A 17,901-nucleotide genomic window follows, 5' to 3' on the forward strand; every position below is an offset into this window, starting at 1 on the left:
CTAAAAATTTGGCACTTTGAAAAGATTAATAAAATTGATGCAATCCCATCAAGAAAAATTATAAACTATCCAACACAAGAATGAAGATGGGAACCTCACTAAAGATCCTATAGACATCAAAAACATAATAAAGAAATATTATGAACAACTTTTTGTCAAAAAGTTCAAGAACTTATTTGAAATAGTCAAATTCCTTGAAAAACACAACTGAAAATAAGAAGTAGTACATTTGAACAGCCTTATTTCTATTAAAAGAAAATGAATTAACACTCAAAAGCCTTCCCATAAAAAAAGTTCTACAGGTCCAGATGGCTTCATTGGTCAATTCTATCAAACCTTTAAGCACAATACCATTTTTCACAACCTCTTTCAGAAGACAGAGTAGGAGGAAACTCTTCCAACTCATGTTATGAGTCTATTAAGCCCTGATACAAAAAAACAGACAAGAATATTACAGGAATTATAAACCAGTATCTATCATGAACATAGGCACAAGAACTCGTGTGTGAATGTACACATACAAACAGGCACACACAAACGCATACATACACACACATATATGCAAATTAAATCCAACAATAAATTAAAAGGAAAATACATCATGAATAAGTAGTGTTTGCTCTAAGAATGCAAGGTTAATTTAATATCCAAATATCAATCTATAAAATTCACAATAGCATAAAGAAAATATGCATTATTAACTCAATGTCAACACCCATTCATAATAAAAATTCTCAGCAAGCTATGAAAATGGAATTTAATCTGACAAAACTGCCTATTAAAAAAAACATACAGAAAACATATTTAATAATAAAATACTGAAAACATTCCCCTGAAGGCTGGAAACAAAGCAAGAATGTCCATCTTCATCGCTTCTATTCCTCATTCTTCTGGAAGTACTAGCCAGTTCATAAAGTTAAGAGGGTAAAAACACAAAGGTTGTATAGGAAGAAGCTAATCTCTCTATTCACTGATGATGTAACTGTGTACAAGGAAAATTCTAAGAAATCTATAAAACTAATAGAATAAGTGCAAGGTCACAGGAAGTACAAAAATCAATTGTACTTCTGTATATAAGCAGCAAACAACTTTAAATAAAATTGAAACTTTCATTAACAGCAGCATCAAAATAACATATAATACTTATGAATAAGTTTGAACCAAAAAAGTGCTGGATCTCTACAATGAAAGCTACAAAATATTGCTGAACCAAAGAAAACCTAAATACATGGTGAGAGACAGCGTTCACGTACTGGAAAACTCAATGTTATTAAGATAATTCTCTCCCTAATTGATCTACAGGTTTAACTCAATCCCAACTAAAATCACACCAAATATTTTTTTCAAGACACTGACACCTTCTTCTAAAATCTATGTAGAAATGCAAGGACCTAGAATAGACAAACCAATTTTGAAAAAGAACAAAGTTGAAGGATTTATATTACCTGATTTCAAGACTTATTATAAAAAACTGTAATAATCAGGATGGTGTAGTAATGGAATAGGAAAAGTAAATCGATCATTGGAACAAAATAGGCATGTGTATATGGCCAACTGATTTTTCACAAAGGCACCAAGACAACTTTACAACAAATGGTGCTAGAACAACTAAATATCAGTACAGAAAAAAGTGAACCTCAAGCCTCACCTCACACACCAACATGATTTCAGGATGAATCACAGATTTAAACACAAAGCTAAAACTATAAAGCTTCTAGAAAAAGACATAGGAGTATCTTTGTGCTCCTGAGGTAGGCAAAGCTTCTTAGAAACCAAAAAATACTAAACATTAAAAAAAAAAACCTTTGGTATATTAGCAAAATTTAAAACTTCTGCTTATCAGAAGACAAGCCACAGACTAAGAGAAACATTTATAATACATATACTGACAGAAGACTTCAGTCAGGATACATCAAGATTGCCTACAAATCAAAAACAAAAAGCCCAATCTTTAAAAATGTGCAAAAGAAATGAACACTCACACCACAAAATTATATAAAACAAGTTCATGAAAAGATGATCAACATTAGTCCTCAGGAAATGTAAATTAAAACCATAATGAGATAGCATTTCACACCTACTTGGGTCATTAAAATTAAGAAGACTGACAATACTAAAGGTTGGCAGGTATGTGGAGCAACCACAACTCTCACACGCTGCTAAGTGAATGTAAAATGGTACAACCACCACTCTGGAAAGTTGTTAGGCAGTATTATCAAGTTAAACATATACTTGCCATATCAGCCAGCAATTCCACTCCTGGATATGTACCCAAAAGAATGACAACTGATGTCCATACACACTTTTACACAAAAGTTCATAGTAGCTTCATTCATAATACCCCAAAACGTTTTGAAAACTACCCAGATGTCCATCAACAGGACAATCTGGTATATTCACATAATTCACATAATGAAACATTACTCAGTATTTTTTAAATGAATTAACAGCACGTGCATCAACATGGCTGAATCTCAAAAACATTGTTAAGCGAAAGCCAGATAAAAATGAGTACATAGGGACTTCCCTGGTGGTGCAGTAGTTAAGAATCCGCCTGCCAATGCAGGGGACGCGGGTTCCATCCCTGGTCCGGGAAGATCCCACATGCCGCGGAGCAACTAAGCCTGTGCGCCACAGCTACTGAGCCTGCGCTCTAGAGCCCATGAGCCACAACTACTGAGCCCGTGTGCCACAACGACTGAAGCCCGCGCGCCTAGAGCCCATGCTCCGCAACAAGAGAAGCCACCGCAATGAGAAGCCCGTGCACCACAACGAAGAGCAGCCCCCGCTCACCGCAACTAGAGAAAGCCTGTGCACAGCAACAAAGACCCAACACAGCAAAAAATAAATAAATAATTTTTTAAGTAAGTACATATTATTCCTTTTATATAATAAAACTTCAAAAACAGGCAAAAGTGTTCTATGATGATAGGAATCACAAATGTAGCTGTTACAGTGCAAGGGTGGTGGTGATTATGAGGGGATACAAGGGAACTTCTGGAGTAAGGAAAATGTTCTACATCTAGATTGGAGTTTTGGTTACAAAGGTCTATATATATGTCCAACTCATTTTTTTTTAACCATAGATCTGTGGTTTCACTGTATATAAATTTTACTTCAATAAAAACAAAAAGCACCTCACCACTCACAGACAAATCTTGTCTCATTATTCACAACCACAACCATATCATAAACTACCGTTCAAGACGAGGTTCAGGATCAGTGAGGTTTTAGCACAAAGATTAAACATGGGCTCTCACCGTGCAAATCCTTGTGGCAGTTCTCCAAGGCCGTAGAGTGGATAAAGGTATGGGCTTTTGCCATATCTTGCCAAAGACTCACTGTAAAGTTTAATCCTATTAATGGTTTCACAACATGGTTGATCTAAATAGCTAGACAAAAGGAAATGACCATTAGAAAAGGGCTTTGGTTTGCATTCTTATATTCAATTTAAAATCTTTTTCTGAATGGATTTTAATTCAACATCTCCATATTTTATTTAAAAGGCTCTAACTCTAATATGCAGTTAGAACTTCTTCTTTAGTAGTATAATAGAGCTATATATTTGTTTTGTTAGAATTTCCACTCTGCAGAATTGGGAAATTCAGTGAAGAATTCCAAGAAAAATGTAAATCTAAAAACCAAAAAACTTACTCATCAGTTCTGTAAAGTGCCAGGGCATGACCAGTAAAATCTATAACATCTTGGCCCAGGTCAAATTTCTTATACACCTCTCGCATTGCCGTCTTCTTAGGATCAATGCCCTCAAAAGTTCTAGGATCACTCTCATCAAAGTTGGCAACATACACCAGGAATTTTCTGAATCGACGTTTTTCAAACAGCCCCATTAGGCCTAAAAAATAATTTTTCAAAAAGCACACACTCACAATAGGACACTGAGGAAAAGAAAGTGTGAAAATAAAGTTTAAATATTTTATGTTATCTGAGGCTCTTCTAAGGCAATGTGCAATTTAAAATATGGGAGTTTGGACATTGCTTTAAAATAAACTGACAGTTTCATAACACTTTAAAATAAACTGTCATAATTACAATAGATCAGCTATTAAGCCTTCAATTTTACACTACAATTACAAGTAATTATAACCAGTAATTAATTAAATGCAATATGTATAATTATACCTCTTATTAGGTACAAGATAAATAAGACTTTGAAAAACTATTATTCATGAAGGCATCTATCTGAAAGTTTTTTTGACAACTCTGATCTGTACTCCAGCAACTGCCTAAAATTCTCAATGCACTTCATTCTTTTTTCTTTTTCTGTATGCTAAGATACACTCTGGTATTTAATGGAAAAGCAGCTTAGATACCAAGAACAACCTCTGACCTCAAAGAAATTTAGATGCTGATTATGCTGCCAGTCACTTTAATGAAGTCCTAGATAAGCAGTTCACTGCTTTTTACACTAAAAAGTAGATCAGGAGAAAGCTATGAACTACCACCTAAGAAACCCTCAGTTCTTCCTACTAGTCAGGATCCCTACTACCGTAGATTGCTGGTAGAAAGACAAGGTCAAAGGAAAAGAAAAATTTCTGGTTCCATCTCCGTCTTCCCCTTTCTTAAACCATACGGCTACTTTAAAAACAACTATAGCTTTAAAAATAAACGCTTAACCATTTCTTTTATATCTGTTGACAGCTGAATATTGTGATAATTTAAACATTATTTCCCCCAAGACTATAGCTGAAATCAACAAAACTGAAAATTAAAATGATCATGAGGCTATTCATGACAGCTGACTACATTTAACTTTTTAAATTAATATTTACAACCTAGCTTTAAAAAAATGGACAGACTGCATACACAGTAAAAGCATAAGGCTAAAAAGAAATATTCTATTACCACGCAGCCCCCTACTTAAGACACAAGTGTAGTTTCAGGGGAAGGTGTAAAACAGCCAAAGGAAACATGAGTCACCACTGCAACGCACTTACAACTTGGGGGTCAATCTGGTGGACACTGCCTGTTGGAACCTAAAGCTCTTACCAACAGTTTATTGTTGAGTTATCGCATAACTTCTCTTAAAATAAAAATGAAAATCTACTGTGTATTCTTAAACTCCCCACTCTTTCCCTCTTTTCATCTCCCTCCCTCCTCCAAGCCTTGAGCCTGACAGGGACACTCTCCCAGCGCAGTGGACTCCTGTCTCCCAGCACAGAGGAGATGCTCTAAGCTGCTCCTCCATCCCTTTATGTCAGAACCAGATACCAGTGCAATTACCAACATGTGAGAGACCCGGTGCTCATTCTGAAAAAGTCCTAATTTAACAAATTCAAATATTATTTCCTACCACGTAATTTTTATAACAGCTACTTCTATATGACGATGCCTTCCCTGGTCACCCTATTTAAACTAGTAGCCCCACCCTCACTCCCTCCTTTCATCTCCATATCCATCTGATACGTTTTTATATCAGATTATATCACCATCTGAAATGCTTCTCCTTATTTATCTATAGCCAGTCTCCCACTAATGGAAGCTCCAAAAGGGAAAGCATTTTTGTTTACTTTTTTCCTTCTGTTGCACCCTCCCTACCCCCAAACCTAGAAGGGTACCTGGCATATAGCAAGTGCTCAATAAATATTCAATCCATATAATTAACATCTGATGGGACTGAATATAAAAGAAGTTGACTTATTCATATACTGGACATACAATATATAAATAAAATACTCAAATTATATGATAAAAGGACTAGAAAAAATCTTTTTCACAATTAGTCCATTGAGTTGTACCTTCACTCATTTCAAATGGTTTTACTTTTCCTTCATTCACTTGCACACTGAGGGTTATTTACCAAAAAAGACACTTATGTCAAGACTTTTAAAACAGAATAAAGCTACAAAATCCAGAGCAGTTTCAATAAGAGAACAGAAAAAAGCGTTCCAATTAACTAACAGGCATAAGATTTGACAAGTGAATTAAAAAATAGAAAAATCAGAGTAGAATTAACGTCACAAGAAAAGCACTAAAACATGGCACACAACATGTCATTCCAACAGTGGACCTAAGCAGCCTCACCCCAGTTCACAGCTGGGCTTTGCAGCAGGCACACCAACTCCTGACAGCCACAAGCCCTGAGATGTCAAAGGTGCTCCCGACAAACAGATGCCTCACAGCGGTAAGAGTGAGAACAAACAAGCAAGCTAAAGATTCAACCAAGGATACAAGATTTTGCTGGGCACGTTTCAAAGCTATTCATGAAAATGTCTCAAACTTCTCTGAACATAGTATCTGTGTTCAACATTACTCTAGAGGCCAAATATACTCCTCATTTATTTGACTAAAATAACATGTGACCAATAAACAAATATTTATTGGAACCTTGAGGTTTTAGCTGGCATCATGACCTACCACAAGAACCAACAGTATATACAGCTCCTAAAAAAGCCAATGTAAACTTAGGCTACATTAATAGAAACATATTGTCCTAGGAAAGTAAAAGTCCCAAGGACACTGAGTGGGCAGACAACACTTGGAGTATCAGGTCTGGTCTGGCTCTAATTCTATTATATATTAGATAATCTTGGCAAATCAGAGAATTTCCAAAGAAAAGTGGCCAAGGGACCTAGACAGCATATTATATGAGAAACAACCACATGAACTGGAAATATGTAGCACGGAGAAAAAAGGAATTCCAGTGTACGTGACAGTTGTTAAAATATCTGAGAAGCTACGTTTATATACTAGATAGTTCAGAGGTTAAGAGTGTGGGGTTCTTGAGTCTGACAAATCTGGCTTCAAACTAGTTTTACTAGTCATGAACTATGCTGCTTTGGGCTCTTTCACACCTGTATACCTCGGTGTTCCCATCTGTCAATATAGATAATAGCACCACGTCTCAGAGGGTTGTAGTGAAGGACTATATAAAATAAACTTCGACTATACACATAAAATAATTAGTATATAAATGCCTGCACAAAATGTTAAAAAATGTTAGCTATTATTAAAAGCATAAAATAATTTGTTTTTATTTATCTTTCTTTTGAACTTCCCACCCTCTACACTTTTCCTACCCCATTCATTCATTCTGCCTAGAATTGTCTTGCCTGCCATTCCAAATTCAAAATCCTATCCATTAATATAAAAATAGTTGCTGATAAGGTAGTGATTGGTAAAAATTCATGAAACTGTATACTAAAATAGGTAAATCCTAGTATATGTAAATTAAACCTCAATAAATCTAACCTTAAGAAATACATACATTAATATATTTGCTTATTTTTGCAAAAAGAAACATAAGGAGGGTAAATCAGAAATAAGTAAAAATGATCACCTATCAGGGTGGAAAGAATGGAGTGGCAAAGATAAGACTCTAAATATATCTTTTAATATAATTTTGACTTTCAAGCCATGTAAATGTTTTACATATTTGAAAATACTAAATCAAAAACAGAAACATAAAACTGTTAAGTCCTTCAATTTTTATTAAATGAAGGAAGTGGCTGAAGCTATTAATATAGATAAGAGCTCAAAGAGAGAATAAAAATTTTAAATTAGAAAACCACAAACTTTGTTTAAAAGAGTTCTACTCAAACTGCTGAACTCTTATTTCTATGAAAACACTTTATTTAAATTAGATGCACTGTCACTGAAAAGACTTTAAATGATTTCTAACCCATGATCACACCATGGACTCCCCTCCATTCATTCAGAAGCCATCCCTTCCCTTACCCAACTGTCACTCCCAACCTGGCTGCAATTATTAGTGCTATTTTTTACTTTCTGGCTTTAGTGTTTTTCAACGTTTTATGCCCAATATTTTCTCCCCTAATAGCAAGAAGTAAATAAATGGAGTTAGAAAAACTGCCAAAATAACTTAAACTAGGTTTTTGTTTTCGTTTTTTTGCGGTACGCGGGCCTCTCACTGTTGTGGCCTCTCCCGTTGCGGAGCACAGGCTCCGGACGCGCAGGCTCAGCGGCCATGGCTCACGGGCCCAGCCGCTCCGCAGCATGTGGGATCTTCCCGGACTGGGGCACGAACCTGTGTCCCCTGCATCGGCAGGCGGACTTCTCAACCACTGCGCCACCAGGGAAGCCCTTAAACTAGGTTTTTAGGTGAGAAATTTTTTTTTTTTTTGGGGGGGGCTGCATTGGGTCTTCATTGTTGTGCACGGGCTTTCTCTAGTTATGGCGAGCGGGGGCTACTCTTTGTTGCGGTGAGTGGGCTTCTCATTGCGGTGGCTTCTCTTGCTGCGGAGCACAGGCTCTAGGCGTGTGGGCGTCAGTAGTTGTGGCTCATGGGCTTCAGTAGTTGTGGCTCATGGGCTTCAGTAGTTGTGGCTCATGGGCTCTAGAGCGCAGGCTCAGTAGCTGTGATGCATGGGCTTAGTTGCTCCGCGGCATGTGGGATCTTCCTGGACCAGGGCTCGACCCTGCATTGGCAGGCAGATTCTTAACCGCTGTGCCACCAGGGACGACCCCTAGGTGAGAAATCTTTTCCAATCTCAATGCCAAAATAATTACTGGAGAATTTACTGACACTCTTCCTATTCTCCCAATGCAAACCTTTCCCTCCTCTGAACTCCTACAGCACCTACAAAACTTATCTACCCTTTAGATATACAAATTTATCCTTCCTTAAACTGCTCTGCATGGCAACAAAAACATCTTAAAGGATGGAAGGTTTTTTCTCAGGGTGTTTGCTATTTAAAATACTCAGAATAAAAAATGTTAAGCAGAAATCTTTGATGAGCCAGTAGAGGAAATAATTTGGGGCAGAAAACAAAATCACTCCATATTTACTGGGAATACCTAGAAACAGAGATGGTGGATAATGACACCAGCACCACTTAGAGGATGAGTTCCACCAGAACAGCATGTTGGATAGAGTAGCAAAGGAGGTCAGCGTAGATGGGTGATGAAGTACACGGACTGTGCAGCAATCCCACCAGGGTTTCAATGCCATCCTGCCACTCATTACCTATGTGATTTTGGGCCCGAGTTTCCTCATCTATAAAATGGAAACCCTACCTCACAAAGGGCTTCACAAGTCAACTAAGAAAGCAAATGTGAAGTGTCTCTCACAGAGCCTAGCACAGGAAACAGTCCAAGAGACAGTGACTCTCACGAATTATTAATCTGAAAAGAGTATACTAGACCTAGGAAGGCTCAGCTTCACCAGCAACAGGCTCCATGAGATAAAACCTCTCCAGGCTTCAGAAGGGCAGGAATTTCTGAACATCTTGTTTACTGAAGTACTCTCAACTGCCTACAACAGTGTCTGGCACATAACAGACACCCAATAAATCTTTGTTGACTGGATGAATGGATGGATGACTAATGCAGGGGACCTTAAATTTTATCTCTAAGATCCCTTTATGTTATAAAATCTTAATATTCTGAGAAAATAAAATAGAATTACTTACTAGATGCCAGGGCTTCTGCTTCAGTGGAAGGAACCTTGTAGATTTTTCCTCCCTTATAAACAAAGCTCCCTTCAGTCACTTTGAAATCCAGATAGCGAGTGACCTCTGTAAAAAGCAGCATCTTAACCAGCTGACCTGTAAGAGTCACATAATTCAAACTGTTACTTAAATCTTACTACTTTCAAAAATCAGCAGAAATAAAAGTACATTTACTAATACTAATGGCTTTCCAATTTTTTCTTAACACCATCCAGTAACTCCTAGAAAAGTCTCCAAAGCCATATTTTAAATAGGACAATCAGAATGCAGACCTACTGCTTAGCATATTTAGACTTTTTTTAAATGTTACAACTTCAAGGTTAATAACTTCAACATGCTTTTGTAAAAGTTATACAATAATTATTAGAAGTATGAGGTTTCGAATTATAGTACAACTGCAGGTGTGTTTGGGTTTCTTTAAAGTTCCTACTGTATTTTAAAGAGAGACAACTCATAGGCAAAATTTTCCAGGAATTTGTGCTTTTCAGTTTCTAAGTTAATTTATATTTATTAAAATGAATACTAGTTTTGGGTCAAGAAAAAGCTAGGATAAACCAAAGAAATTCTGGTATACTAAAAATTGTAAACTTCTTTGAGAAACCAAAAAAATTATTTTAAAGCTCATTTGAAAGGATAAACATACAAGGACATTCAAAAAAATTCTTTTTGAGAACAAGAAATAGAGTAATGAGGAGACCTTTATACAGCCAAATGTTTCAGTATACTGTACATTAACTAGTCCATAATCAGTGAAAAATAGAGACCCATGTAAAAGAATTTAATATATGATGAAAGTTTTCTAATCAAAGTGGAAAAGATAAATGATGTTGAGGAACAACTGATTAGCCATTTTGAAGAAATAAATTTCTATCTCTACTTCTCAAACAACAAGGTAATAAAATAAATTTATTCATGTTAAGACAGATGAACCTTGGGAGATTGGGATTGACAGAAACACACTACTATATATAAAACAGAACTAATAAGGACCTACTCTATAGCACAGGGAGCTCTACTCAATACTCTGTAATGGCCTATATGGGAAAAGAATCTAAAAAAGTGATATATGTGTATTTATAACTAATTCACTTCGCTGTACACCTGAAACTAACACAACATTGTAAATCTACTCCAATAAAATTTTTTTTAAAAATAAAATAAAATTGTGACATATTTTCATAGTTCTATGAAGGAATAAGATAGATGCTGACATAAAAACACAAAACAAAACAGATGAACTTATTTATACAGTGAAAAAATGAAACCATAATACCATTAAAAGCAGATATTAGTATTTTTATAAACTTGAGGTAGAGAGAAAAATTTTAAACATACTTCCAAATCAAAACCAATAAAAGAAAGCTCAACCAATGACTGTGTGAAAAATAAAAGCTTTTGTACAGAAAAAAAAAAAACCACAGGAGTTATATATAATGCCAATCACAAACTGGAAAAGATATTTTCAACATACTTCAAAAGGGCATTTAACAGCTGTTATAATAAGCTCTTTTATAATCAATAAGGAAAAACACAAAACGTCAATAGAAAAATGTGCAAAGCGAAAGGCTGGCCAGTTCATTAAAGAACATGAAAGCCGGGCTTCCCTGGTGGTGCAGTGGTTGAGAGTCCGCCTGCCGATGCAGGCGACGCGGGTTCGTGCCCCGGTCCGGGAAGATCCCACATGCCGCAGAGCGGCTAGGCTTGTGAGCCATGGCTGCTGAGCCTGCGCATCCGGAGCCTGTGCTCCGCAACAGGAGAGGCCATAACAGTGAGAGGCCCGCGTCCAGCAAAAAAAAAAAAAAAAAAAGAACATGAAAGCCAGTAACTCTAGAAATCATTTCACCCTCTAGTAAGTAGACATATTTTAAAAATCCACTATTTTGTCTTCTAGTATGACAAAATCACAAAAACTAAAATGAGTAATATCTGGGAGTGGTAAAGGTACTGGGAAAGGGGCAGCCTCAGTCTACTGGTGAAGTAAAATTTGGCAATATAAAGGAAAAAGCCTTAAAAAATTACTGCCTTTAGGGACTTCCCTGGAGGCACAGTGGATAAGACTCCGTGCTCCCAAAGCAGGGTGGTCAGGTTCGATCCCTGGTCAGGGAACTAGATCCCACACGCATTTCGCAACTAAGAGTTCACATGCCACAACTAAGGAGCTCATGAATGAAACTAAGGAGCCCACCTGCCACAACTAACACCCGACACAACCAAATAAATATTTTTAAAGAAAGAAAGAAAATTACTGCCTTTATCCCCATACTACACTTCCAGGAGTATACAATGAGATTTATCATCCCCTCCAGCCCCTGGTTCCATCCCTCCCTCCCTCTTTTAAATGTTCACAGTATACTGACTGAAAAACATGTTAACTGGGAAGAGGTGGGGGGGAAACTGGCAGGTGATACACCAGAATATTAACCATGATTCTAAACAATAAGATTCTGGTTATGAAAATTTTATTTCCTTTCTGCTTATCTGTGTTTTCTAATTTTAATTAAATAATTTTACTATTTATATAATAAAAATTTTGTGTTTACAATTAACCTCAAGATAATTCAGTTATTTAACTTCAAATTTCAGGGAAAATTCCAATAGGATCTTTCCACTGAACATATTCCCAAATTACAGAACATAAATTCAAAAAAGGGGGAAAGGGTGGTACATACTTTATATCATGGGACATAAACAATTTCGTTCTTCAACGTCATCTCAGAAAAAGATGCTAAAAATCACAAGATGCAATTTAAAGATACTCCTCTAACTAAAAATATGAGAAAAAGAGTATACTTTAAATTTCTAGTTTGTGTTAAGGATTAGTTTATTAGTTTGCCTAGGGAAAAAAAAGTTTCAAAAAATTCAACAGCTAAAATTATAATGTTCTAAAATAATATACCCATTAAACCAGGAACTAAGAAAATACCGTGATGCGTTTTAAAAACAAAAATCTAATGAACATCCATTACTTAGTCTATGCCAAGGCCTTTGAAAGGGTTATTTAACAACTCCCTCAATCCTCAGAACCACCCTATCACATTACTATTATTATCATCTCCATTTTACAGATAAGGAAATGAAGCTCAGACAGGTTTTGTAGGTGGTCTGGGGTCGCCCAGGTAAAGACATTTTGTGAAGTTCTCTCACCGTATGTCACCTTTTTCTGACATTAAAGAGCCTGCAATGGACTGTTAAGGCAGTGCTTCTCTAACGTCATTCTGCTTAGGAATTGCCCGGGGCTCTTATTAAAATACAAATTTTGCTTGGGTAGTTGTAGGTAGCGTCCAAGATTCTGCATTTCCAACCAGCTCCAAGTGCCCCTTAGTCCATGGACTGAACTTTGCAAAGTCTTAAGGCATTACTTTCCTCCGTTTTCTCGCCTCTTCCACCTCCTTCTCTCTGCCTTGGCCTTATTTCCTTTTCTACTCCCTGCCTTCATATACCTTTAAAAAATTTCCTAACAGAAATGACCCACAAGTGTGAACCAGTAATATTAGTGATTCTCAAAAGGATGTACAGAAATAAATCCACTCAGCTGTCTTAAAGTTTCATGTATATTGAACAGTGTCAGATCATTCAGACTTCACTGAGCTCTTTGGTGTTACCTAGGGACTTCACATTATTTTTAAAGCACACAAAAGACCTCCCCCCACAAAAAAAAAGAAAAGAAAAAGCCCACTAGAGCATACTGAATCCAGTTTCTTCTTACTCTTCGTGCTCCGTGAGGCAAAGTGAATCATCAGGTGATCTCTAAGTACCCCAGTGCATGAGCCCTCTGTTCTGTGATATGAACCCTGCTGAAAGCCATGGTCGCCGACCAGGAGGGTGGATCCACTCTACCACTGCAGTGTTCCTTGGAGCCACCTGAGGCCGTATTTATGACTTCATAGCTGCCATTTCTGCTGCATTACAGTGAGATGTGTCCATGTTTCTATTGATGAGTGAACCTCAAGAAGATCTTCTGACTGGCATACATTTGAGAGCAGCCACAAAGATATTATTAGTATTTATTTACCAAAAGTTAAGATTTGAGATTGGAATTCTGCGCACACCAAAATTATTGCCTTTGTAGGAATTTTTCTTTTAATATAACTTGATTATGATAATTATTTGAAAAAAGTCACACTTTTTATACTACTGCAATGCCATTAACACATTATGCAATCATTTGTTTTCAGTTCCCTTTTATTCTTTGTCAGGTGCCCCAGCTGTTCCATGGGAGTTGATGAACAGAAGACACTGTCCTGGGAAATGTCTGTTCCACCCAGTTCCATGTGTAGTGAGGAAAGTATACACAGTGTGTGGATCAGTTCCTTAACTGAGTTAAGGGACCTACCTGGAATATGAGCATTTATGTCTCTCACTGTTCACTCACTCACATTTACTTGCTTACCGCCCCCCATCCCCCGCCCACCCACCTGCCTGTCCTTTTCTCTCTTATCTAGCCTAGCATGTTACAGACGAGTTTGCAAACTCATTTCCTACTGAGGCCAGGCAGGTAATAGAAACGAGCAAGGTGGACTGGGCTTAAGGGAAGGTAGGAAGTGGTGGAAGCTGAGGGGAACCTGAGAGCTCAGGAGGCCTTATCTAAGGGAGGAAGCTGCCAGTGAGTCCTTATCTTCCAGCATTTAAAGGGGATCTAGGTGGTTAAGAGAGTGGATCCTAAGAGATCTCATCACAAGAAAAAAAACCATTTTTTTCTTTTTCTTTTTTGTATCTCTATGAGATGATGGATTTTCACTAAATTTACTACGGTAATCTTCACAATATATGTAAGTCAAATCATTATGCCGTATACCTTAAACTTATACAGTGCTGTATGTCAATTATATCTCAATAAAACGGAAGGAAAAAAGGAAAAAAATGAGAAAAAATTAATATGAAAAAATAATTGTGAAAGCTTACAAACTAGAAAAAAACATTAATATGGCTGTTTCTGAAGGCCCAGTTACCTAAGATTGTCACCAAAGTATCAAGAGGAAAGTCTGTTACAAATGCTTACAATTCTGATATTATGCCACAGCATAATTTTGTTTCTCCAAAACCAATTACTAAGAAGTCACCCCCTCTTCCCTCCATTCTTAACTTACCAACTCTAGATGCCTCTAATGGGCCCTATTACTCACCATACCGTTGCCATTCAACAGAATCCACTTCCACATAACTGGAGTAACACTCTCTGTCAACAGTTACTTTCTACTTTCAAATTGGATTCAATGTACTATCATAAGTTTAAGCTGGAATTCTTTACCATTCGCCATAAGGAACTTGGGAATTAAGTCAACATTCCAGTCTCTTCCTCTCCCCATTGATGCTGGTGGTGCTCCAGGTATTTTAAATCTTTTGTATAACTAAAACCAAAACAAAACACACACATAATGTAACAAAATTTAACTTTCATTGCACAACTATTTTTTGATGAAGTGATTTTGGTATAACTAAATACCACCAACATGAGGTAAAGTACAAGTGCATTTCATTTTTAATCAGAACATGTAACACTATTCCAATACATATATAAATTAAACATATTACTCAACTCATGAATGCCAAAATAAATATTGCAGAGGTGGTGTGTATTTGCTTTTAACTAGCAGGAATACAAAACAAACTATTTGTTATGATGTACTAGTTTTGCAGAAACATCCCTTACTATTTGTAGAAATCATTTACGTTCATTCTCTATTAAATAAAAAGCTAACAAAGGCTTAATTTTGCTTCTGTGGTTACATAGGGAGTTAAAAATAAATTTTGGATTATTCAAATCAGAAAAGACAATTAAAATTAGTTCCAGTTAATTTATAATTTACATGAGTTTGAGGCTCTAAAAAGCAGCTTGCAGCTTAAAATTTAATATTCATTCAAACTCATGAATTCTATTGCTAAGATGGAACAGAACAAGCAAAGGTGGTATATATTCACTCAATAAAAACCCCCAAGTTCTTGAGTACATTAAAAAAGAGTACACAACCCAGTCAAAAAATGGGCAAAAGATCTAAACAGACATTTCTACACAGACATATATATGGCCAAAAAACACATGAAAAAATGCTCAACATCACTAATTATTAGAGAAATGCAAATCACCTCACACCAGTAAGAATGGCCTTCATCAAAAAGTCTACAAACAATAAACGCTAGAGAGGGTGTGGAGAAAAGGGAACTCTCCTACACTGTTGGTGGGAATGTAAATTGGTGTAGCCACTATGGAGAACAGCATGGAGCTTCCTTAAAAACCTAAAAAGAGACCTACCATATAATCCAGCAATCCCACTCCTGGGCATATATGTGAAGAAAACCACAATTCAAAAAGATACATGCACCCCAATGTTCACTGCAGCACTATTTACAATAGCCAAGACATGGAAGCAACCTAAATGTCCATCAGCAGAGGAATGGATAAAGAAGATATCGTACATATATACAATGGAATATTACTCAGCCGTAAAACAGAATGAAGTAATGCCATTTGCAGCAACATGGGTGGACCTAGAGATTATCATACTAAGTGAAGTAAGTCAGTAGAGGAAGACAAATACCATATGATATCACTTACACGTGGAATCTAAAGAAAAAATCATACAAATGAACTTAAAACACAGAAACAGACTCACAGATTTCGAAAACAAACTTATGGTTAACAAAGGAGAAACACGCAGGGGACGGATAATCTAGGAGTTTGTGATTAACATACACACACCACTATATATAAAATAGATAATCAACAAGGACCTACTATATAGCACAGGGAACTCTACTCAGTATTCTATAATAAGCTATATGGGAAAAGAAACTGAAAAAGAATGGATATATGTATATATATAACTAAATCACTTAGCTATACACCTGAAACTAACAACATTATAAATCAACTATACTCCAATATAAAATAAAAATTAAATTTAAAAAAAGAGGGGGGCTTCTCTGGTGGCGCAGTGGTTGAGAGTCCGCCTGCCGATGCAGGGGACACAGGTTCGTGCCCCGGTCCGGGAAGATCCCACATGCCGTGTAGCAGCTAGGCCCATGAGCCATGGCCGCTGAGCCTGCGCGTCTAGAGCCTGTGCTCCGCAACGGGAGAGGCCACAACAGTGAGAGGCCCGCGCACCGCAAAAAAAAAAAAAAAAAAGAAACAGGACAGCTTGCTCATCTTACTTAACACTAGCTAATAAATATACTAGGTGAAGAAGGAATGACGCCAGTGCATCACTCCACAGATGATTTACAATGGAGAGGTCAGTGGTCATCACCTCAACCAGATCAAATTGAGCATCATGAACAGTGATGCTGATGCAGGCACTGTGCCTCCTTATGGGATGCAGTATGAAGTGCCCAACAATACCTTCTTATAAACTGGCCTAGACTTGCCAAAAAAAAAGAGGTGGCGAGACTTTTGTAGATTAAGAGAATAAAGGGAAACAACACAAAAGGCAATGCTTAAACTAGTTTAAAAAAAAAACAAACCACTCCTACACAGCAATATACAACATTCTTGGGTTCAGTGGGGGATTTCAATATAGTCTGGATATTATGGTTAATTTTCTTAAGTGTGATAATGATATTATGATTATGTTGGAGAATGTTGTTCTTCACAGATGAATGCTGAAATATTTAGGTCAAGTATCATGTCTATTACTTTCAATGGTTCAAAACCAATAACACAAACAGACATGAAGCAAAAAAATATTCCACTGGTATTATTCTTTCAACTTCCCTATATGCCTGAATATAGAGAAAAACCCTCTTTGATATAAACATTAAGTTTATTTCATCAAAGTCACTATTTTAAAAGTAACTGACAATATCTATATATCTCCTATAAAGCACAGTACAGCTCAGATTCATACACGTAGATGGTGAACAAACCCCACACAGAGAAATAAATATACTTAGTAAAACACACTTTGGAAATGCTTCATGTGCTCATTTTCTAAAGAAGTAGGAAGCACAGAGTATAGCAAAAGGAACTAAGCTTTGACATGGAAACACCTAAATATCCATCAACAGAGGAATGGATAAAGAAGATGTGGTGCATATATACAATGGAATACTACTCAGCCATAAAAAAGAATGAAATAATGCCATTTGCAGCAACATGATGGACCTAGAGATTATCATACTAAGTGAAATAAATCAGAAAGAGGAAGAAATACCATATGATATCACTTATATGTGGTATCTAAAATATGACACAAATGAATCTATCTACAAAACAGTAACAGACTCTCAGAGAACAGACTTGTGGTTGCCAAGGGGGGGGGGAAGCTGGAGGAGAGATGGAGTGCGACTTTGGGATTAGAAGATGCAAACTAGAGCGGACAAACAATAAGGTACTGTATGGCACAGGGAACTGTATTCAATATCCTGTGAAAAACCATAATGGAAAAGAATATGAAAAAGAATATATATAGGGCTTCCCTGGTGGCATAGTGGTTAAGAATCCACTTGCCAATGCAGGGGACACGGGTTCAAGACCTGG

At 36.7% G+C, this 17,901-nt stretch overlaps 1 protein-coding gene across 1 annotated transcript in view; it reads right to left on the reverse strand.

Moving 5' to 3' along the window:
• GDI2 (GDP dissociation inhibitor 2) overlaps nucleotides 1–17,901 on the reverse strand; it is a 45,281-nt gene that overhangs the window by 15,127 nt on the left and 12,253 nt on the right. Inside the window, exons 3-6 of the mRNA XM_079912535.1 lie at nucleotides 14,677–14,776; nucleotides 9,390–9,524; nucleotides 3,655–3,853; nucleotides 3,261–3,392 (exon numbers count right to left, since the gene is read on the reverse strand). Of these exons, the coding sequence (XP_079768661.1) occupies nucleotides 3,261–3,392; nucleotides 3,655–3,853; nucleotides 9,390–9,524; nucleotides 14,677–14,776 (566 nt within the window). The remainder of the gene's footprint in view (nucleotides 1–3,260; nucleotides 3,393–3,654; nucleotides 3,854–9,389; nucleotides 9,525–14,676; nucleotides 14,777–17,901) is intronic.

The sequence above is a fragment of the Stenella coeruleoalba genome, assembly GCF_951394435.1.
Source record: "Stenella coeruleoalba genome assembly, chromosome: 2".
Lineage (NCBI taxonomy): Eukaryota > Metazoa > Chordata > Mammalia > Artiodactyla > Delphinidae > Stenella > Stenella coeruleoalba.